The 23,856-nt window shown below is 42.9% G+C and overlaps 2 protein-coding genes across 2 annotated transcripts in view; both read left to right on the top strand.

Moving 5' to 3' along the window:
- The first annotated feature begins 4,497 nt into the window (after positions 1-4,497).
- Positions 4,498-7,290, top strand: LOC121922405 (lysophosphatidic acid receptor 6-like). Its single transcript, XM_042451829.1, has 2 exons — positions 4,498-4,543; positions 5,273-7,290. Exon 2 carries the CDS (start codon positions 5,273-5,275, stop codon positions 6,335-6,337), a length of 1,065 nt encoding a protein of 354 aa, XP_042307763.1. The 5' UTR covers positions 4,498-4,543; the 3' UTR covers positions 6,338-7,290.
- A 7,499-nt stretch (positions 7,291-14,789) lies between these two features.
- The window catches only part of F12 (coagulation factor XII), a 28,715-nt gene continuing 19,648 nt past the window's right edge, over positions 14,790-23,856 (top strand). The window contains exons 1-4 of the mRNA XM_042447492.1: positions 14,790-14,923; positions 20,426-20,462; positions 22,235-22,334; positions 22,558-22,709. Of these exons, the coding sequence (XP_042303426.1) occupies positions 14,855-14,923; positions 20,426-20,462; positions 22,235-22,334; positions 22,558-22,709 (358 nt within the window). The 5' untranslated portion in view covers positions 14,790-14,854. The remainder of the gene's footprint in view (positions 14,924-20,425; positions 20,463-22,234; positions 22,335-22,557; positions 22,710-23,856) is intronic.

Raw genomic sequence — 23,856 nt, 5'->3', positions numbered from 1 at the left:
CACAATTCCCATCCTGTTTGTCTGTTTGTCATGTGATTTTCTCACTTACATATCTTGCATTTAGCATGTTTTATTTCTTTTATTGTTCACTTGAGACCAAACACAGCCTTAATTTGCAAATCTTGTTGCTTAGGCACACATCTCAGGAAATTTTGTTCAATAAGAGGAAACTGAAGGGAGGTTAAATGGGGTGGTGGGGATACATGGTCCCTTTAATATCCGATTTAACCCAGAAACTTGCAAGCATGGACTAAAAAGGTTTTTTTAAAATATTTTTCCTGTTTGAGCTAAAAACATTCATTGTTGTATAGCATATCAAATATTATAACACGACATAACACCATACATCAACAAAACTAATAACATTAACACAAATACATAAATTTACTTCCTGGTTTCTTTGAATTCCTGACATTTTTTCTTCTTATATTTACTTTTATTCTTTTTTATCATTTGACTCCATACTCATATAATTATTTATCTCCATATTAGTCCATTTCTGTGCAAACACATTTTATCTTTCTTCATTAGTCTTTATCCTAGCAGTCTTGTCACTCTAAAGCAATAACCATGTTTATACCACCTTCTTCTTTTAAGTACTGGTAATTAACCAGTGGCTCCTAGTCCATCTTTATACTGTCCATTGATTTCTATTTTACTAGCTGTATCAACTTGTCTATCTCCATATAGTCATACAATTTGAGTATCCATTCATTTACCTTTGCAAGTTCTTTCTTTTTTTCAATTTAGTGGCACATAATGTTTTTGCAGACATGATCATAACAAATATGTACTAAAGGGTTAATGGAAATCCCTGCATTGCCATGGCACAATCAGAGCAGCAGGTGGCACTATGGGAAAGCCCAAAAAAGACAGGTTTCAATGGCAGGCAAACCATTTCCTTGGAGCTCTCCTGATTGCAGCAAGTTCATTTCCTATGTAATACAACTGTTAGCAATTGTTTGCTACAATGAGCTTAGCATTATTCTTTGTGGTCTGTCAGAAGCTGCTAAGAAGGGCTAATGTGCCAGGAAGTGTTCCCTTTCTAGACAGGGTCTCATTGTCCAGAAATAGAGACATTTTCCCTGAGGGGATGGCTGGAGGGAATGATGAGCTGCTATTATAATAAAGGCATCCCTGAGTAGGAACAGAGGGCAGGAAAAGGCAAAGCCAAGCAAGGCCACATAACTGTGTTTTAGCAATGGGGGATAAACATTGATATTAAGGACTTTATCACATGGGGAAAATCGGGGGTTTAACCAGCGATTAACCTCTGAAAATCACGCAATCGGAATTAAAATTTCACACGATGTTAACATTAAAAGGTCATTATCCCGGGAATAAACAACAACAAATCATTCATGGGGAAATCCGGTGAATGATTTGTTGCTGTTTATTGCCTGGTTATTCCCTTGTTATTCCAAGGATAATGGCTCTTTAAGCGTGATGCGTGTGAAAATCTTTAATCGCGATTTAATCACTGGTTAAACCCCCGATTTTCCTAATGTGATAAATTAAAAAGTCAACACAACAAAATGTGTTTATATTATGAGAGTTGCCCCTGATGTACTTTTCCAGCCACTCTCAAAAGCCAATTCTATTCTATCCCTCTAAAGTCATAGAGCTGGAATAGACCTCAAGGGCCATCCAGTCCAACCTCCTGCCATGCAGGAACACAGTATCAAAGCACTCCTGACAGATGGTCATCCAGCCTCTATTTAAAGACCTCCAAAGAAGGAGACTCCACCACTCCCCAGGGGAGTGTGTTCACTGTTAAACAGGTCTTGCTGTAAGGGAGTTTTTCCTTATGTTGAGGTGGAATCTCTTTTCCTGTAGTTTGAATCCAGGTCCTATTCTCTGGGGCAGCAGAAAACAAACTTGCTCCCTCTTCAATATGACAGCCTTTCAAATATTTAAACAGGGTTATCAAATCACCTCTTAACCTTTTCTTTTCCAGGCTAAACATACCCAGCTCCCTAAATCTCTCTTCATAAGGCATTGTTTCCAAATATTTTGCCATTTTGGTTGCCCTCTGGACATGCTTCAGCTTCTCAACATCCTTTTTGAACTGTGGTGCCGAAAACTGGACGCAGTATTCCAGGTGAGGCTTGACCAAAATAGACTAGAATGATACTTTTAATTCCCTTGCTCCAGAGACAATAAACTTCTATTGATTAGAAACACTAATCATGTTCCATGTGCCAGGCTACACCCAGATCACTGGGTGGTGATACTTTTCTAGGGAACCTGAAGTCATTTCCAGGAAGACTTGTGTCTGGAACTCTCTCTCATCTCCATTTTGATGAAAAGTCATGTGGCTCAAGTAAGCATGTTTTGTTCCAGGACTGTGGGATCATGGTGCTGATTAGCATAGGTTCCAGGGGTGCATCCACAATGTAGAAATAAAGCAATTTGACACCACTTTAACTGCCATAGCTTCAGCCTACAAAATCCTGGGATTTCTGGTTTTCTAAGGAACCTTCGCCCTTTGGCAAAGAAGGCTAAAGACCTGTACAGCATTCAAAAGTGATGTCACACAGCCTTGTTTCTACAGTGTAGATATACCCTAGGAACAACATGATAGAGATACACAAACTAATTTACATTTATCTCTGTATTCACTGATCACATTCACAACATTTGAAAAAATGGCACAAATATCATATAATGGCTAAGACCCTGGTGTCTTCCTGAGTTTAATTCTTACTTTATTAAGTGGCCTGAGGATAGCTGTAAATTCTTAGTCTTAGTCCTTCATCTGCCAGATGGATATACTACTAACACTAATTTATAATGCATTATGTTTCTATCGGTGGCTGACAACTGATTGACAGGTGTGTTGGATATTCAAAGAGGGCAATACACTTCTTCCCTATTTTGCATCACCATGATCCTTATGAGAACAGATCAGTGAAGACTGGAGGCTCTGATGCCAGTGAGGTGGCGAATCAGCTGAGGTTTTGACTGAATTTTAAAGGAACTATTCACAGTGAACTGATGTTGGGAGATAGAGTTCTGCATGTTTTATAGCTCCTTTGAGAACTGGACTGCAACTCTAAGCAGTTTCATCACCCCACTAACTTTAGTGCTACCAGCTGCCACTGGCAACCTCTCGATGATAAAAGTAGTAATAATGGACTGTAGCCTCTGGTCTTTATCCAGCAGAACAGAGATCTATTCACTCCCTCTTCAACTTTCTGCATCTTCATCCCCCCCCCCCCCCCAACACTTGCTCCAGAGACTTTTTGACTGGTAGTGCTAGGAGCAATTTTCTGGAAGAGACTAGTGCTTTTTATCCTGAGTTGAGTTTAAAAGTCAATAGTTCTTCTTAGTACAGGAAATCCAGAACTAGAGGGTCTTCAGCAAATCCCTTCCCACCCAGCATCTGTTTAAAATCCTCCAGTGAAGGTGATCGAAGCCATCGGCCCTCTAGTCAATTGTTTAACGTGGGCTCTGCTAAACATAACACAAGTGGACTTCTTCTCTTCACCATGACTGAAGCAGGGAGAAAGCATGGGAGGTTACAAGTGAGAAACTATAATGTTTACAGACTGAGGGGTGTGGTGTAGCATTAGGCAAAGGGAGTAGTGACCTCAGGTGGCAGATGCTGGAGAGTAGTCTTGGGTGATCATTCCTTCAGTTCACCCCATCCCAATCTCCCAGCACCCCTTCTCCTCCCTATGTGAGAGGGGAAAGGGGGATATTTCATATGGCCTGTCCTCCATCACTTAAACTAGCCTGCCTGTCAGGTGCAGCAGATGTTGCTCTCCCACCTCTCATGGCAAGATGATGATAATATTAATTTATATCTCACCTTTTTCCTAACAAAAAACAGTATGGATTTTAAAACATACAAAAACATCAGTAAAAATATATAAATATAAATATTACTTTAAAAGCAAACAATATGCAAAGATAAAAACCATTTAAAATGGTGGAACTGTATCTTGTCCTTTACCTCCAGCAGCAAAATGTCTTGGGCCCATTATGACTGGACCCTCTGCCAAATTCTGTGTCTGAGGATGGGTGAAATCAGGATAGGGAACCACCCTCATTCTGATTTGCTGGATCCAAAAGGGGGGGGGAGCAACTTAGGCTACTATAGCTGTTGTTGGACTGCAGCTCCCTTAACCCCTCACAACTGTCTAAATCGACTGGGATTAGTGAAAATTGCAGACTAACATTTGCTTATCCTGGTAAAAGCCAACAGTGGATTCTATATCTACCTGATAGGTAGCAGGAGAAAATCAGAATTAATAAAAGAAGGTCCATGCCAAGTATTAAACAAAGGAGACAACACTAAGGGCTAGACGAAGCATACACAGTAGCCCCAGAATTCTGAACCTTATCATTGTGAGTGCCAAAAATAAAATTTAGTTCTAAAACTATGCATTTCAGGGCCAATACAGGAAACAGGGATGGGCTGATAAGGACATCTACAGTATGCTTTCCTCCCTGACTAATTTCTACACATTCATTTCTCCTAAGTCTCACTGCACTAGTGGAGGAGCAGGCATCTCTCTGGATAATTGGCACACAGAAGGTATGCATGTGACAGGCTTCTGGGGTTAACAGCGTTTGTAGTTTCTGGTAGTTTGTGCTCCAAAAAGTTGGCAGGCACACAGGGCAGCTTGGAAGCAAGAGCATGCAGCTTTACCCATCACAAATTAATCCTGAACTCTGCAAAACTTCCTACTTTAAATTTTGCTTTTGCATGCAATTGCTTACAAGCTCAACAAGGCCCTGTCAGAGGAACAGCAAGATGGCATTTACTTTAACATTCATCCTCTGCTAAGAACAGCAGCAGCATCTTTCAGCTAACTCTGGGGTATACTTACAAATGTAAAATCCTGTTTGGTGACCATGGGAAACTTCAGCAAAGAGGTGTGGAGCAAGAGAGGAAATGAGCTGTCAAGGGTCTTTGGGGAAGGGTGGGATGGCTTTTGTTTGATGAGGAGGCAGCAGCGTATGGCAACGAGAAGACAGAAGATATCCCAGACAGGGACAGATAGGGCCTCAAATGAAGCAAATGATTCCTTTTATTAGACCAGGGATATTTACATGGAAAAGAATTCAGGGCATTTTAGCGACCTCAGTAGGATGCCAGGCTGAGTCAATCCTGGAGCTCCTGGCTGGGATTGAACTCACAACCTTGTGGCTTAACCACTGTGCCACCAGGGCTCCCCTTCCCTTCTTTAGGGGTTCCTAGTGGGCTCCAAGAATAGACTCTATTAGGTTAACCTATTACACAGATCATGTGTTTGCTTTGCAGATGTGGGAAAATGCCACACATTCTCCAGGGGAGTCGTCCCTTTTGAAGGAAATCCCCAGCTCCCACCATAACACATCAGCACCACTGCAGTGTGTTGCCAAAGCAGAGTTCCAGCACCTGCTCCTTCCAGTCATTTATAGCCTGGTTTGCACAATGAGCTTGGCCTCAAACAGTGTCGCCTTGTGGAGCTGCTGGGCCACCCGGGCCCAGGCCCCACCTGTCATGATCTTCATCTATAACCTCATTGTCATCGACCTGCTATTTGTCCTGTCCTTGCCCCTGCAGGCTGTGTATCATGCTAGGCGCAATGACTGGCCCTTTGGTGAGGGCCTGTGTAAGGCCACCAATGCTCTTTTCCTGGCCAATATGTTCAGCAGCACTCTCTTCCTGGCCGGCATCTGCCTTGAGCGTTACCTGGCTGTTGTCCACCCTATCCGCTACCTGCGCCTCCGGTGGCCCTTCTACCGTGTGTTCTTCTCCATGGCAATCTGGTGCTTGGTAGCGATTGGGCTGCTAACATTCTTCTCCAAGAGCACCGTGACCCATCGCTTCCCAAATGGGAATACAGCTTGCATGGAGAATTTTCCAACTCATGTATGGAGTAGTGGACTGGCTGCCATGGTCTTTGCCTCTTCAGCCTTGGGTTTCTTTGTGCCTTTTATCACCATTGTCATCTGTTCTGTTGTGATTGCCCGGCGCATTATGAATCTTACTCATGGGTCAGTCCAGGCTTCCCCATTACGCAGGCACTCTCTTCACACTCTTCTGATGGTGACTGGCCTGCTTACCTTCTGCTTCCTACCATTCCATATCATCCACATCCTGCACACACTTGGCCGGATTGAGATCCTATCTGCTCCAGGACTGCTGCCTTTCACGTGTTCAGCTCAACGGGCAGCCATGGCCCTTGCTAGTATCAACAGTGCTCTTAACCCTCTGGTGTACTACTTCAACATTAAAGCTGCCAACTGGAAACTGCCCTGCTGTGGAACAAACAACCATAATCTAATGGATTCAGGTGAACCTGCTAGCCCAACTGTGAAGGGCCTCAGGAACATGACGTAGACACCATGGTATTGCCTAAGGCCTTCTCCATAGCATCATCTGACTTGTATTGGAGTGTCGTCATCGTCTTTGCCCTCCTCCTTCTCCACCATCACAAAACTATATTGTCCATTACTTTTTTGAACATGATTTACCTCTAGACTAGCTTCCTGACATGGAGAAAGCAAAATAATGTAATCATCTTAGTACTTGTGCAATTTTGAAACACCTAAACTTATGGGGCTTAAAGGATTGGATCACTAGAAGAATATGCAAGTACAAGGTGAGTTAGTGGAGTAGGAATATGCATGCTCCACCATATGTTTCAACTGAACTTACTAAATAGAAGATTATGTACTGCTAGTCTGTGTGTGATATACAGTGTTTATACTGTGTGTGTAGGTTCAACACAGCAACCTTCATTTCTGGAATATCCTTGTGAGTGTGGTTATGACAGCTGCCACAATGAGCTTTTGCACTTCATAAATCAGCAGCATACCATTGGCAAAGTATATAATGTGGATCTGATGGATAATTTCTAGAGATAGGGAAATGACTAAGGCAATGGTGTCACTAGGGGGGTTGTGGGAGTTGAAGGGGTGCAAACTGCACTGGTTGACACCCTAGAAGAGGGATGACACCAAGCTGAGCCCTCCTTCTGCTGCGCACCTCCTGGCTTCATTGTGGCAGCAAAGGAGAGGTCCAAGCATACCTTTTTTGACTTTACCACAGCAGCAAAGGTGAGAGCCAAGTGGAATGCACCTTTCCCAGATTTGCCATGGTGGTGGAGGCCTCCTTACAAGGCGACCTCTGCTGCTGCAGTGAAGGAAAGGGCTGAGCAGACATTTTGGCTGCTGTTGCCCCCGCTGACAGCCCCTCTGCACTGGGTGACACCAGGGTCCAGTGGTTGGGACATCATTGGATTAAGGGTGTATCCACACTGCAAAATTAAAGTAGTCTGACACATTTTAACTGCCATGACTCTGTCCTACAGAATCCTGGGTTTCTGTAGTTTGGTGAGGCATCAGTTCTCTAATAGACCAGGCTGAATACCTCAACAAACTAAAAATCCCAGGATTCTGTAGGATAGAGTCATAGCAGTTAAAGTGGTGTCAAAGGTGTTTATCACACTGAGGTTTTTGCAGCTTTTTGCAGCTCAGATCCAATGTGACTGCGGGTCCAACGATAAAAATTCACACAATAATGTGATGTGTCATCACACATGATTCCTTTGTATGAGGGCTCCTTCCGTGGTGCTTCCACAGTGATTCCAAAGTGACCCCTCATTTTGGTGAAATCAGTAACAAGCAAATTCACAGAAATCGCTTCCAAGTTCAGTTTGATTTCACTCCGAATTGGTCTGGTGTGAAATGCAACTTTGCTTCTGCTCTGGTACACCACTGAAAACCCCCTGGGTTGCAAATTTCCCATAATGTGGCACTGCAATTCCCCCCCCCCCCCCCCAATTTTCTTTCGGTGAGTCCTTTCACTTTCAGGGCAACTTTCAAGGCAAATCATTTTTTGGAATATATATTTGTGTGAATGGTGAATGTGTGTGTTGAAATTGCTGAAATGGAAGGGAAAATAAAAAGGGGGGGGATGAAGAAGACACAGAAATATTCATGAGGCAAATATTCACACAATCACGCAATTACGCGAAACAGAGAACAAGAACTTGCGCCCCTTTTCACCCCAGAAATTTACTAGGTCACGATGCGTTCAGTCCCCCATTGAGCATGCGCAAGGTTGCCGATTCGAATAGTTGAATCCGCATGGTATACACTGGTGTGGTAATACAATTTGCACTCACTCCGCTTTGCGTGAATCCGCATCACGTGACTTGCCTTGGATTCAATTCCCCCTCGATTCAGAAGGGCAATCGAAGGGCAACCAGGTGTGATACAACATTCAGGTTATAACATGAATTCACATTGCTGAACTAGGAGTCACCCCAGATCTGAGCTGAGAAAACCTCTGTGTGATAAACACCAAAGTGGTGCTTTAATACTACAGTATGGATACACACTAAGATATTAGACTATACTCAGAGTTTAAAGATCTGTGGGCAGAGAGAAAGTAGGAACAATAGGAACAGAGGCAGTTCTAGAGAGGAATGCAGTCGGTTCCGGAGCAAGGCAGAGCTATGATTTGAAGAGTAACTATGGAAATGTGGTTGTTGGAGAACTAAAGGCTGAAAAGAAACCTGGGACTGGGAGAATCAAAACTCAGACATGAAATGGTGTGAGTAATTTAGATAATTAAGCCCAGGAGTTTCATGATTCTTTCAATATTTTTATGCCCAGGGCTGATGCAAGTTTGGGACAAAGGGTTTGCTGAAACATGTTCAGCTTCTCTTGTTTTCCCATAATGTAGGAACCTATTCTTATTCTTCCCATGTTATGTCTACCTCTGGTACCTAAGTTTCTGTTAGAGGTAGTGCCCAGGAGCACATCTATTTTGTTAACTGAGATATACCTGTACTCTGTTCTTACATTTGTAAATAAAGCAAATATTACAAAAGCAGGGTAAATTGCCAGTGCTTTCTCTCTACTCTTAGAACTTTTCACTACTTGGGGAAGCCAGGAATGTATAACAATGCCAACAACCCCCATCCCCAAGCATACACACACACATTTTGAAGCTCCACACTGCTGTTTTCTCTGCTGCATATATCCACTTCATCTTTTCTTGTTCTGAATGCAAAGTACAGTATTGTTTTTCTCTTCTACTCTCAGTATAGGGTGGTCAACAAGTTCTGAATGCAAACCACCCAGCAGCTATTTTACCAGACCTCTCTGCCCTCCAGTTTCTGGGGATGATGATGGATTTCACCACTAAAGAACAACAGTGATATTGTAGAAAAACCACACAGTGCAGTATCTCCTTCTATTTCCCTTCCTTTCCCCTTATAGAATGAAATAAGATGCTCTGTCTTGCACACTAGAAGTAGGCACCCTCCTGAACATATGAGAGCCTCACTGATGCCTTTTTACCATCCCTGCTACTGAGAATCAGGAGAGTTCTCTATAAAAATACAAGGCACATGACTAAACATGTAAGGCAGATGCATTCTGCAGAGCCATGGGTTTCAATTTTGGTCTGGTCCAAGAGAGGGAAACCTTCAGACTGTGGTGATCACTGGAAAGCACCTTTTCAACACGATGGAAATCTCCTATTCCCATGTGGGTATTAAATTGATAGTTTTACTTCTGCTCCTTTTTCCCTACATGGTGAAGAAAGCAGAGGAATTACTTTTGGTGACAACACCAATGGTATGGCCCCTGGTCAGTTCAGGGAGTCATCTACTGCAGTCTTCAGAAATTACCCAGCTCTGCCACAAAGAATCATAAGGATGTCAGGGATGATGGGAGTTGTGGCTCTTCACCTGGCCTGGAACTCACCACCTGGTTGTGCACCACGCTGACCAGTTTTGGCCAGTTGTTGTATCTTTGCAAGAGTTGCAGAGAACAGGCTGAAGACCCCGACAAACTCTCCAAGCCTTCTCACTCTTGCTTCCACAGAAGTCTTCACCCTTCTTCACCAGGGTCCTGCTGGTTCTTGTAGCTTCACCCAAGACACCAGACAACTCAGTAGTCTTATATAAAAGATCTACTTTATTCTACTATATACACAGCTCCAAACAATACTCAACTCCTCACTTTCTAATCCAACTACTCACAACTACTACCCACAAAATGCACTGGGATCTATAGTCATTATTATAGCCATATCATGGCACCACCTACTGTTTTCTGTTTCCACCCAGTAGGCGTGTACAACATTCTCATTGGTTCTCCTTGTTCATCCCACAATTAATGATTTCATCATCTCAGCCTTGACCACTTAACAATTGTCAGGTGTGTCCAATTATCCACTATGCATTTCTTGTCCTTGGCACTCTGGACCTGTTAATTGTCTTACCATTCACACCTGTGTGGTTCTCAATTGGCTTCTGCTGAGTCACTCTGACTCTCACATACAAGTTTTATTTCTCTTACTGTATAACCCATGTTGCTTTTTCCTTAACAAAGGAGACACATACTTTTAAAAATACAAGGCAGATGGATTTGGGAAAGTCATGTTAGTCACATGTTGTCCTGCTAAACTGTGCATTGGGAAATGTTTATTTACAGAGAGAGAGAGAGAGAGAGCACTTCATAAATTATAAAATTGCCCTTTAATATGAAGGCTTATATACCTCAGCATTGATACACAAAATTGCTGTAGTCATTGGTTTCATTATAACACAAAACAGTGACCCAGTCAACTCACACTGGGTCACAACCTGAATATGAATCAAACTATCTTGACCACTACTAAAGTATTAATGCTATCTGGATGAATGTGCCTGCCAGGCTGTAGCTTCTTGTACAACATGGTTGCTGAATTTTGAGACACTGGGTATCTGCTTCCTGCCACGTCAGAGAAAAAGCTGCACAAACACTTTGTTATTCCAAGTTCAAAGCAAATTATTTGTAAGAGATACATATATATTGCTGGCTGGCAGAGCTTAGTCTGCCTGGTTGACATAGCCCAGAAAACTGAAAGGGTTGCTTCACACGGAGTTCCTACACAGGCATTACTTCCATATAAGAAACTGTGCATACTCTCTACATACACACAGTCATGTGTGATGGATGCACATGCAGTTATCTTGCTATATCAGGAAATGCTTTCTGCTCCTGCTATGTCCTGAGATGGCCTGAGATATTCCATGGGAAAATAGAGAGAGAGGCTAATAAAGGCATGCCTCAAAAATTTGATAAGGGTAGAGAAAGTGCTACGCAGACAGACACTTGAAGAGAGACACAATGCATAGTTGAGATGCAACGTATACGCCAACACCCACAGCTTTTAGGTCAAGGTAAATGAATTAGAGGATTTACTTGCTCCAAAGGAGGACAAGACATAGAAAGCATGTCAAAAACATGATTAATAATGAGTCATTCAGATGTGCTGATCCCTTGGTATAAAACTAAAGAAAAGAAAAGATGAGAAAGGGTTTATTAAAGTGATCTTATTGTATGAACTAAACAATCCAATCAACTAGAAAATTTAAATGAAACAAATTCCATGGGACTTGCTTTGGCTATGGAAAAGTACTATATAACTTTAAAAACAAACAAACACACACATACACACTTATAGGCAGGCCATGAGGGAAGTGCACGCTATGGTGAATAGCAGTGAGATCAGTATACTCCACACTGTTCCTCTAGTTGAGGTTCTCGTCTATGCAGGAGCCCGTATCCTTGGAAAAATTAATAACAGAAAGTTATGTCACAGGTGTCCCTCTACATATTTACTTAGAAGGAAGTCCCACTGAATTCAGTGGTATCTGTTCCCGGTCTCATATGCACAGGCTTCCTTCCTTCCTCAGCTTCATGTGCAAACATTGCAATTATCAACTCACTAGCTTTGAGTTTGGAAGTCTTGCTGAACTCAATGAGATTGACTTAATAAATGTGCATGGTGTGGTGTCTGCTGTTCGAATCCAATCTTGTAAGAATCCAAAGTCCAACCTTCATGTAAAAGTGATAAGTTTATTCATCCATGAGATACTGAGCACAACCAGTCCCAGGAGAGTGAGACGAGGAAAAGAGAACAATCAATCCCTCTCCAACCCTCTTAATAGTATAAATTAGTGATTCCCAACCTTCCTAATGCTGCGACCCTTTAATACATTTCCTCATGTTGTGGTGACCCAAACCCATGAAATTATTTCTGTTGCTACTTCATAACTGTAATTAAATAAGTGTTTTCCAATGGTCTTAGGCCACCCCCATGAAAGGGTCATTCGACCCCCAAAGGGGTCCTGACCCACAGGTTGGGAACCACTGGTATAAATATACTGCAGCTGATATCACTAAGGGCTGTGTCTTAAAGGTACCTTACATCACACATGGGATCATGCTAAGAATTTATCAGGCTGGCCAGCTTCGAAAGATAAATGCAGTTCTTGACAGAGAGAGAGAGAGAGAGATAAGTAGGGTAGATTTCATAAAGCATTACCCCTTAAGCAATGAACATGAAGAACCAGATTGTTCACAGCTATCAATGGGCCTCACATTTGGTATGATCAGTGTAAACTTGACAGTTGAAGGCACATGGTCACATGTTCCTAAATAACATCTGCCGGATGAAGCTAGATGTCTGGCTAAGTTCCACATCCTGGCTGCCAGGGCGAACAAGACTCCTGTGAGAAAGGTGTTGTTGGAGTAAACAAAGCAGAGGTTGCTGGGTAGAAAGTGCATAGCGTCTTTGCTGCCTGATCACAGTGCCACCATTTGTATCCAAAACAGCCATAGCCAGAATGAACTTGTCAGAACTAACCAGTCCTCTTCATTCCACTGCTTGTTGTGGGACTAAGATCCATCAAGTTTGACAGGTAGATAATACCTTGATATGGTTGACAAGTGGAGGCAGCATGGTACATTTCTGTTTTTATCCCCAAATTAAGTCCTCACCTGTACTTGGTTATTATTCCTACACCTCCCATACAAGATTGTCAAGGATGAAAAAGTATGGGGTTCTTACAACAAATGAATAGCACACAAGTAAGAAAAAAGTAATGGCTGAGGAATACATAAACTTCAAAGTCCTCAACAACACTAAAATTTATCCATCAAAACTTATATGTGTCACCTTGAGGACCCTTTACAGGACACAGTATCCTTCTAGCAATACAGGACATTAGTATACTTTTGAAAGTTATTTTAAGACAGAGATGGGCAGCCGGTAGAGGTTCCTCATCTACTCATAATCTGCTTCTGCTATCTCTGATAACTTGCCATAGATTAAAGGTATTTAAAGGCACTTACACTTTAAATATGCTTATGAAATTGATTTGCACCTTGCAGGTGAGACATATTCTGTGCAGAATGTATGTAACTGGATTTAGATCTGTACTCTTGGTGGGAAAGTAAATAAATTGTTACACCTTATATCTGGCCCCTTCCACTTTAGCCTACTCTGATCTTAGCCCCACCCTTTGCTCTTAGCCCACTATTGTAAAGCAGCCTCTGGGACCCTGCCTAAATTGGATTTTAGTCTCTGGTATAAACAAGTCTCACCACTACTGTGTTGTTTTGTGGGGGAGGTGGGAGTCAAGGTAATCATACTTTGTCCTTTTTCCAAACTTGCTCAACTTTTCCAAACTTAGTTCTTTCCTGGAGATACCCCTTGGCCTTAGCCTGGCTGGAAGGTATGGAGGGATGCACAGGATGTGGCTCAGGGGATGGAGAGAGACACCATCTCAGCCTGCTCACTGATGGTAACTGTGAGTGAAGACTCTCCACCCCAGAGCTTGGCTGGAAGACATAGAGGGCATGCTGCTCCGGGGGAAGAGAGACACCCTTCTCACTTGCAGTCACCATCAGCAAGTGGGAGAGCTTCTGTCTGCCCCCTGAGTCTGGCTGGAAGGTGCTGGGGTAGGAGGGATGCAGCTCAGGGGTGGAGAGATGCTCTTCTCACAAGTAGTGAGTGAGCAGGAGAGTGTCTGTTTGCCCGCTGATCACAGTTGGGGAGCTATGGTGGGTGTCACCTGATGCAGTCTGAATCCTGCAGCACCTCCTTAATGACACTTCTGATGCAGCCTTTCCTATCTTATGTGCTCTTCCTCATTAACATTTTCCATCTTGAACAAACTGTGCTGTTTCTTGGCCACACATGTCCCCATTTTCATCTGTAAAATGTTGGAGAGTATGAAGTACTTCCCTAAGTTCACAATTATATAACAAAGCCATCTATACTGGAAACAGATTCAAAGCCTATGCTGTTAGTGATACTTTAGTAACCCATTTCTGGCAATGTTTTTACTAGGGAAGCTTAGTTTTGACTTGAGGAAACAATAAAAATATTGGTGTTATTGGTAGGAAAAAAGCAAGGGCCAATTGACACAAGATGGGACCAGGCTGCCGTTGTATTTTCTCAGATCTTTTTTTCCCCCCTTCTAAAACCCTTTGCTGAAGCAGGCAGGGAGGGGATCTGGATCAGGACATATATAGTGCTAGTAGGGCTAATATTTTCCCCTTGCGCCAATCAGACATGGAGGGGAATCATACTAACATAACATAGACAGATGTAACAAGACAAAGGAGAAAGAACTTTTGCTAATGCTTCCTCCCCATCACAGACATTTCAGAATAAATGTTTCCTTCTGGAAACTGAAAGTTCAGCACATGCATTTTCAAGCTAATTTCTATACTAGAACAATACATCTTTTTCACAAAGCTGCAGCTGGCATTATCCTAATATGATGTTCTGCACTAGACATATGGTTTTGTGCTAGTGGAAGGGGGCTACAAATGCACAAAAAACATCTGAGGTTCCATCAGAATTGTCCACCATAAAATCTTTTTGTTTCTGGCTCCCAATCCTTTTGCTTTGGATCTCTGTTTGTCCTGATGCTGCAATCCCCCTTCTGCTGATTAAATCCTATCCAAAGACCTTTGCTTTGAGTTGTATCGATCTGGGACTGTTTGCTTTGTTTGAAGCAGAGCATACACTTCACCATTTCATCTTTGCCTGGCCACCGCCATGACATCCCTGCTGCCGTTGCTGTTATTGCTGCTTTTTGTGGTTCTGAGCCTAGAGGAACCATTCCTGGTGAGATCCTAGTACATTTAACATCTTAATGATCTTTCTGTTTGGACCCATCTTGGTTTATGACAGGCTCAACTTAGAGATATGAAATATGCCTGCCCGAGGGACATTTCCCTTCAGTGTGAGCACCAAAGAGAAACAGATGGGAGAGATTGTAGTGGCTTGTAAGTTAGGCAAAATGAGGGGGGGCACCAAAGTTATAGGGGTGCAGAGCTAACCCCTCTCAAACACACTGGGATAGGCCCCATTCCCTAGGTTTGTGATTTGCAGGGTAATCAACATTGGTGAGCAAAGCACAGGCCTGACCTGTTCTCACTAAGTGATTCTACTGTCTTCCAGTGAAATAGATGCTGTTTTCCTGAATCTTGAAATAAGATTCTATGACCAAACCTGTTAAGTTCTGTACTTGAAATAAAGTGGAGAGCCATCTTGTCCATCTCAGGCAACAACATGTATTGGTTGGCCCTGCCTTCACTCCCATCATCCTATGTGTTATGTGTGAACATTTATGGGAGAAATGGTCATCTTTTTTGCTATAGTGTGCCTGATGCTTATTCTGTTTCCAATTTTCTTTTGATGGCTCTGCAGAGTTCTAGCCTATGTTCAATTACCTAGACCCCTCTCCATATGCTTGCTATATAGAATGCCCAAGAGAATTCCATATTGATCCCTTATGCATGTCAGCTGGTGGCTTCCATGTTTGAGGTGGTGGTAAAGCCATTCTGGGTTCTAATCCAGACTTTAAAGAAGCTTTCCAGTGTGCTGAAGTTTATCCCCAAGATGGATTTAGCACCCTAGATTGCTCATTTAAGCTTTGCACTGAAACCTAGGCCTCATTCACACTGGTGGCATTGCTCTGGAACGAACTGGTCAAATTCGGGGGGCTCCCTCCTGAATCTCTCCGGAAGCAAGTGCTACCAATCAGGGGCATTTTAACACGAATGCCCTCTTGAAGAATTCGGGTTTAAGGTGAAGGTGCCTGGCTGTCAATCAAAGTTAGTTCCGCGATGGTCATAGGTGACGTTGCCAGCACTGATAGGGGCATCAGAAGTGTGCTTTCCACCCCTCCCTTTTTTTTAAAGGACCAGGCACCACTTGTCAAATTTAAAAACCTCTGGGGTGTGTGTGTGTTGTGGGCATTTGGGTCAGTGTTGTAGATTATGATCTGCCCTTGGCCCCATTTTCAACCCCAAAATGAAAGCTAGTGCCATCTCTGTAGCCTGTATCCTACTCCCTTGGCACCCCAGAATGCCTCATACACAGGTAATACTTGGCACCTCAGAATGCCTCATACACAGGTAATAACAACAACAACAACAACAACAATAAAATTAATTCCTCACCTCGGAATGCCAGAAAAGGATGCGCTTTTTTTTTTGGCTTTCCCTAGGCTACCCCTGAATTCCTTAGAGACAGTAGTAAAAGCTGTATCAATTTGCCAATTTGCCTAATTGGAAAGAGAAGCATTACATTCGATTTCTAACATTCATTCGCTTTGCAGCAGTCATTCCAAAGGAAAAAATAGGCTACCCTGAAGACAGTAGCAACAGCTGTATCAATTTGCCAAGTTGCAACATTACATTCGAATTCTAAGGAGCCATTCATTCTCATTGCAGCAGTCATTCCAAAGGAAAAAATATGCACATTTTTCGCCAAAAATAATAATAATAAAAAATAAAATCCAAAGGAATAAATAAATAAATTAAATAAATAAATAAAGTTTTTATTTATATCCCACTCCTTCCTGCGATCAGGGCGGCTTACAGCAGGGTTAAAACAACAATCCATACAATACAAGAAGATTAAAATACAGATACATCAAACCATTCAATAAAAATAACAGACAAAAAAGCCCCATAGCCCAACCTCTTGGCCACGGAAGAGGAGGGAGGCCCACAGGATTTTAATCGGGGAATGCCTGTTGAAACAGGAAGGTTTTCAGGTCCTTCCTGAATTGGGCCAGGGTGGTAGTCGAGCGGAGCTCAGTGGGCAGCGTATTCCAAAGGACTGGGGCAGCAGTGGAAAATGTCCTCCGTGTGGTGGAGGATAATCTAGGCCCAGGTACTTTCAGTAAATGCTGCCCAGATGTTCTGAGGGTGCGAGGCGGAATGTACGGGGAGAGACGGTCCTTCAGGAATCCTGGGCCCAAGCCATTTAGGGCTTTATAGGTAATTACCAACGCCTTATATTGAGCCCGGAAGCAAATGGGCAGCCAATGGAGATCTTTAAGCACAGGTGTTATATGGCTGGCCCTGGAAACGCCAGTGACCAGCCTGGCTGCCATGTTCTGCACCATTTGAAGCTTCCGGGTTTGGTATAAGGGTTGCCCCATGTAGAGTACATTGCAGAAATCCAGTCTCGAGCTTACCAGAGCATGTACAACTGTTTCTAGGTCCCTCTGGGCCAGGTATGGACGCAGCTGGCGAATAAGCCGAAGCTGATGACAAGTGCTCTTGACCGTCGCGTTCACCTGAGCAGTCAGATGAAGCGACGAGTCAAGAAGCACCCCCAGACTGCGTACGGAGTCCTTCACAGGGAGCGTGACCCCATTCAGGACAGGTGGAACCACCGCCATTCCTGGACCAGGGGAACCTATCACTAGTACCTCCGTTTTCTCTGGATTCAGCTTGAGTCGATTTTCCCTCATCCAGCCCATTACTGACTCTAGACAGGCCTCGATAAGAGAGACGCCATCCTTGGTCACTGCATCAGTCGGAGACATAGAGAAAATGATTTGGGTGTCATCAGCGTACTGATAACCCCGCGCCCCATGTCTCCGGATGATCTCTCCCAGCGGTTTCATGTAAATGTTAAAGAGCATGGGAGACAGGAAAAAGGTCTCTGCTGGACAGCAGAGGCTTCACTTGCTGTAGTGCCCTGACTTGCCCTGAATTGACCCTTGTTCCTGCTCACAATCTATCTATATATCTATATATATCTATATATCTTTACCTACAAACATGCGCATTTTTCGCCAAAAATAATTTAAAAAAATCAAAATCAAAGGGAAATGGTCCCTGATGTATAGCAGAAGCTTGGCCTCTTCTGCCCCCCCCCGACCTGCCCTGAATTAACCCCATCAGTCACCCCCTTTTTGCCTCCTGTCACCCTTTGCATCCAGCGATTCCCCTTTTTTCGGCTCTTTCCTCCTCCTCCTCCCCCCTCCCTTCTGATGAGGGGAGGGAATGCTCTGACCTCTGCCCGCCCCCTGACCCTAATCCCTCCCTGAATTTGCCCCGAACATGATCGAGGGCAAGTTCATATTTCGCTGAACCCGAGTCTTTTGAGAAAAGACGGATTTTAGCCTGATTCTGGATACCCCGGGGTAAGGGGCATTTCCTTGTGCAAGCCTCAACATGGATTGTGACAGAATCGGGCCCAATATGAACTTCACGTGCAAGAATCGGTTTGAAAACCGTTTTTTTCGTAGTCTGAATGGCCCCTTAGAATAGATTCACTGTTCCACTCACATCAGCGTCACAAGCCATCGCTGTCCTATCCTGTTCTTAGCACATCACCCATTTAGAAGCTTCTTTGAGGTTTTACAAATTCAAAACATTAGTTTTCTTAGCTTAAAGCAGGTGTGGGAAAAGTGGATGTCACATGTGGCCCCAGGGCTATTTCTGTTGAACCTGGGCCTGCCAGTAAGAGGGTTCAAAAATTTTATGCTTCAAAATTACCCCCCCCCATACCCTCTGGGTATAGGATGGCATAATTGCCATGTTTAGAAACCCCAGGGGTAAAAACAAATTGTGAAAGTTTCCTCCCAAATCCCCTAAATGTCTTTTAGGAGGGCACAGGGTCATTTCCTCTATACTTTTGCTCCCTCTGACCAATGGGTCATTGTTGTGGTGGTGGTGTGCCTTCAAGATGTTTCCTACTTAAGGCAACCCTAAGGTGACCTATCACAGGGTTTTCTTGGCAAGATTTGTTCAAAGGTAATTTGTCATTGCCTTCATATTTGGCTGAGAGATTGTGACTTGCCCAAGGTCAACCAGTGGGTTTCATGGCTGAGCAGGGAATTCTGTCTTGATCTCCAGAGTCATAATACTTTATCACATGGGTGGAAAGTAGAGAGAAGCAGGGATTAAAAGGGCATTTTGGCAGCCAAGTCCTGAGATTGCAGCAAAGATTTTCAGGTGATGTCGTGATTAGAGAGGATTTACCCCTGAAATAACAAGGGAATAACCAGCAACAAATCATTCATGGGGAAATCCTGTGAATGATTTGTTGCTGGTTATTCCCTGGTTATTCCTGGGATAAATTTTCTTTAATCATGATGTGTCTTGCATCGATCTGGGGACTTTGTAGGTAAAATGCCTTTTTAATCCCGCCTTTCCCGCCATGTAATCAAGTCCATAGTCCAACCCTCAAACTAATATGCCGTGCTGGCTTATAATAGAGACACCCCCTTTTTTAAAGCAGAAAGTGACTCCTGCTCGTTTTCTACTGTTAAAAAAGGCCTCTTTCAGGCCTCAAATGTCCCAGGAAGCCCCCCTAAATCATAAGAAATTAATGCCGCCACAAGCCCCCTAGAGGGCATTCTCTGACAAAATACTTTTTGATTTTTTGTGTGTATTTGGAGGTGCGTGTGGTGTGGTGTGTAATAATAATAATAAAATTTTTATTTATATGCCGCCCTTCCTCCGATCAGGGCGGCTTACAACAAGTTAAAATACAATCAATAATACACATAAAATAAAATACACATTAAAACAAACCAACAGTAAAAAAGCCCCATAGCCCAACCTCTCCAAATTCTCTTGGGGGACCAATGTCCCCCCCCCCAGCCTCCCACAGTTGCCCACCCCTGTCTGACAAGACAATAGCAAACTCAATTTACACACATTTTTAAAAATGCAATGTAAAAGCACTATGCATCATCTAAAGCTTAGATTCTAAATGCTTCCAAGAAAGTATATTTTTAGCTTTAGAGCTGCTTTTGTTCATATGTAAATGTAATTGATTAATTGTTATTACTAACCAATGCAAACCCACTGAATCAATGACCCTTTCAAAAGAGCTGGGTTTGTTTTAGTTAGGTTAATTATTGGTTTTAGCCATAAAATGAATCATCCTATTTTCTCCATCAGGTGGTACTGCTCATCAAAAATAACAACTATAAACAGAATGTATTAAAAGAGTACCCACCCATCATACTAATCACTTTACAATTTAGAACTTTTCAAACCAGGTGGGACAAGTATGATAAATAATTTATATTGCTATTTTTTAAAAAGGCTTAAATCTTTTAAAAATGTATATGTAGATTATCTTGCAGAAGTTTCCAGAGCCTTTGATGAGCTGTTTATGCCATTGAGGAATAATTAAATATAAGTCCATCAGCAGCCTTCAAGCTGTTGTGTGTCCCTGGAAACTCCATTCAAGTTGTAGGCTGGTTTCCAGAGAGTGGGAAAGAAAATGCTCTCATGCACTGTGTTGCAAAGAGTGACACATGCTGCTGCAAAACAATCATTTGTTGTTGTTGTCATCGTTTCCTGGCAGGGTATCCCACACAGACCACCCAAGAGGGAGCATGAAGGTGAGTATCAGCCAACTCTGTGCTTGTCCAGGTCAAGGAACAGTGAGCCCCAGGATGAACTGCTGTGACTTTTATGGCTGGGATCCTGATCCTTTGATTAAGAAAGGAAGTGGATTGTCAGTTATGCATTGCCAAAATACAGGCTATGTCACAACTTCCGCTCCCCAAACTCCAAGAAGACAAAAGTGTACATACATTTGCATAAAATATGCATGAGTTCATTTATATGCCTAAATGCAAATTTAGAAATAATTGTTATGTTCTAATCAGAAATGGGATAGCTCTCTTTGCAGCTGTGAAAACTATGAGCCAAGGGACCAATTTGCCTCCTCAGTTTGATGTCATGGTGCCAATTATTAACAAGAAACTTCAAGGCCCTGCTGCTCACCATAAAGATAAGGTTTCTTATCTTTAAGACAGACTTGGATGAATTGATTATTTGAAAAGGGGACACTTCATAACAGATGGGCTATTCTCTGATAGCCTGTCAAATAAAGGACTGCCCTTTATTTGGACTGTATGTCATTTGTATACCCGCCATCCATACCACCCGTTCTCTCAGTGGTGGCCAGCTCCACATTTGAGGAGCCCTGGGCAATGTGCTTTCTCATGCTGCTTAAGAAGTGGGTGGTGGCAACAGCAGTGCTCTCTGAGCAGCATCAGGCAGCTAGGGATTCTCTCATGTTCAGAAGGCCAACCTTTGTGTCTAATGACTGGAAAGAATATGTGAACTCTATAATCTTTTATGTTAGGGATGGACAAAGTGTGGTCTGAAGCTTCATGTGGACTCCAAGGCTGTTTATGTGACCCTTGAGTCCTCCAGTCTTCCCAGATTGCCTTTTTTTCTTGCTCCCTGTAAAAAAGTGAGTTTCATTTTCTAGAGTGGCAATTCACTTTCTAAATAAGAATCAGGGGTCACCTGTACTATTTAACATTTTTAAAAAAGATTTTACAAAACCAAAAATTGATTTCTAGCCATTTCTAATTTTGTTTTGTTTTTCATCTTTTTGGCAACTTGTGCAACCCTCAAAAGCTCTCAGGGGTTAAAAAATGCCCCCTAGACAGCTCCATCATGCCTAGGCCCAGCGAGGAAAGGCCCTCCCTCCATCACATTTGTAACTGCTGTGATCTTGAAGGGAGAGAAGAACAGGCAGCATCTGATAGATTTAAACCTCTCTCTCACTCCTTGAGCTTTGTGTATTTTTAGATTGTAAGCCTGAGGGCAGGGAACCCTCAGATTAAAAACTGTAAGCTGTTTGTTTAAATTGCCATGTACACTGATGGTGAGATATAAATAAATGATGATAATGATGATAAATAATAATAGACGCAGTGCAGTTGCCCACCCCTGTCTTATATTGTCATGGCCTGGATGACCTTTCAAGGGTCATATTTTCTTAATGTGTTTTCTGTAGGATGTTTTATGACACAGGGGCTCCCCCTAGTAATCTGATGGAGAGCTGGAATCTTTAGGGGTGTTAATATTCTGGAATCTGCTCCTCCCCTAACTTTAGGCTCAACCTGTATGTAAGTTTATAAAATGTATACCATGCCATAGGTCTCTGGGTAAAGTCTGGAACAGCTCCTCTGAAATTTCTTACTGCTCAGAGATGGAATGCTCCATGCTCATAACTTTAGCCTCTCCTCTTTTTGAGCCTGTATGGGGCCACAAAAGCAGCCCTGTAGGGTTGCATGAGGCCTGAAGGTCAGGCTTTGACCATTCCTGCTATATTTAAATAGAAGCAGCCCACCCACCTCATTTTGTCTTACAGAAATGCCATCCAATGAGGAGCCCTGCCACTTCCCTTTTCGCTATCAGCGTAAAATGCACTATTCCTGCATCCCGGTTAGTTTTATTAATCCTCGGCACTGGTAAGCACCTCTTTATCAGATTGAGTCTGGGCCCCTGTGAAGAGTGGGAAGTATAAGGCACAACAGGTGTATGTTGCCAGGGAGGAGGGAGATAGCACATGTCAGGCCTTGGTGAACCTGTATGCAGAGGCAATGGGGAGAAGTAATGATTTGCAGCTCTCTGTTTTGGCTGAAGTCCAGTTGTCATGTATTCCTTCCATGATGTGGGGTGCTTTCTCATCAGGTGTGCTACCACAGAGAACTATGACCGAGACCAAAAATGGAGGTACTGCAGGAAAGACGAAAGGCCAGTAGGTGAGAAAACTATGGAAGCTAAGATTATCACACACAGATGGGATAAGGATGGGATCACTCTCCCATCCTTATCCCGTCTTTGATTGCAATCCCATGAAAGGCTTTCAGATCGCAGCGCTATTGTCCCATCATTGAAGCAGCATTGTATTAACATGAACTCCCATTAATGCAAAATGCCGGGTAATGCTGCTTCAGTAACGGGACAATGATGGGATCTGCAGAATGTCATTTCAAAGTCTTTCGCACGATCGTGGTCAATTATGCTTTCTGGAAGGGATAATGATGGGATAAATGTGACGTTGTATGAACATCTTCTTGTGACCGTGCTATAAGAATGGGAAAAAGATGGGACAAGGAAGTTCCATCCCCCGTCTGATAATCTCCACAGATGACCAGTATGCTGATGGAGTAATGGGAGGCTCTCCACCACTATGTGTTTGCAGTAGTCAATAGTTTAGCCAACAGCATAGCTATAGGGAGGCAAATAAAGGCATTTTTCTTCTAAATAAAAAATCTGTCCTGTTAAAAATTCTTTGAGTCCCCAAATTTAGCATTGCAGAGAGCAAGAGTTCAGACCTAGGATTCATATTTGCTGTGTTCAAATTTCATCGGTAACTTTGTCTGCATGTTTTCTTTGTATGCCTAAAATGTATTTTTAAATACATTTCCATTTTTAAATCCATGGAAATGTATTTTTAAATGCTCAACTAAAGTTTTTGAAGTTACTGAAATGCTAGAAATTCGGAGACCAAGGGAAAATTTCACTGGAGAGGAAGGATTCTTATTTAGGGGCCAATGCCCTCAGTCTTCCCCTTCCCCAGGTTTTTGCTTTTTTGCGTGCGCTGGTTTTCAAGAAAACAAGTCTCAACTAGTTATGACACCAACACTCTAGGCCAGTTTCATGAGCTGCCTAGTCCTTATTGTGTTGCCTTCTTCCTGAAAACTGACTGAAGCTGAAATCCAGGACTGTACCAGGAGACCGTACAGCTCCATGAATGTGCTTATGAAGAGAAAGGTGAAGGCAGAAATGGTATGTGTGTGTTGAGGATGGTGGCATCCCAGCATTTCTGGTGGATATTCCAAATATGGTTGGTGCTGCAACTACATATTATGGTGCTGTTGGCAAATGGGGAACTGTTTGCATGAGGGAGTATTGGATGCCTCCTTACACAAGTGCCTAAATAGTATAACTAGGGTTGCCATAACCCCCCTGGGGCCGTGACCAACC

The sequence above is a fragment of the Sceloporus undulatus genome, chromosome 2 (genome assembly GCF_019175285.1).
Source record: "Sceloporus undulatus isolate JIND9_A2432 ecotype Alabama chromosome 2, SceUnd_v1.1, whole genome shotgun sequence".
Lineage (NCBI taxonomy): Eukaryota > Metazoa > Chordata > Lepidosauria > Squamata > Phrynosomatidae > Sceloporus > Sceloporus undulatus.
This window is presented reverse-complemented; position numbering and strand designations above follow the sequence as displayed.

Coding starts and splice junctions, on each gene's coding strand:
- LOC121922405 (XM_042451829.1), top strand. CDS start 5,273: ATGTGGGAAAATGCCACACATTCTCCAGGGGAGTCGTCCCTTTTGAAG.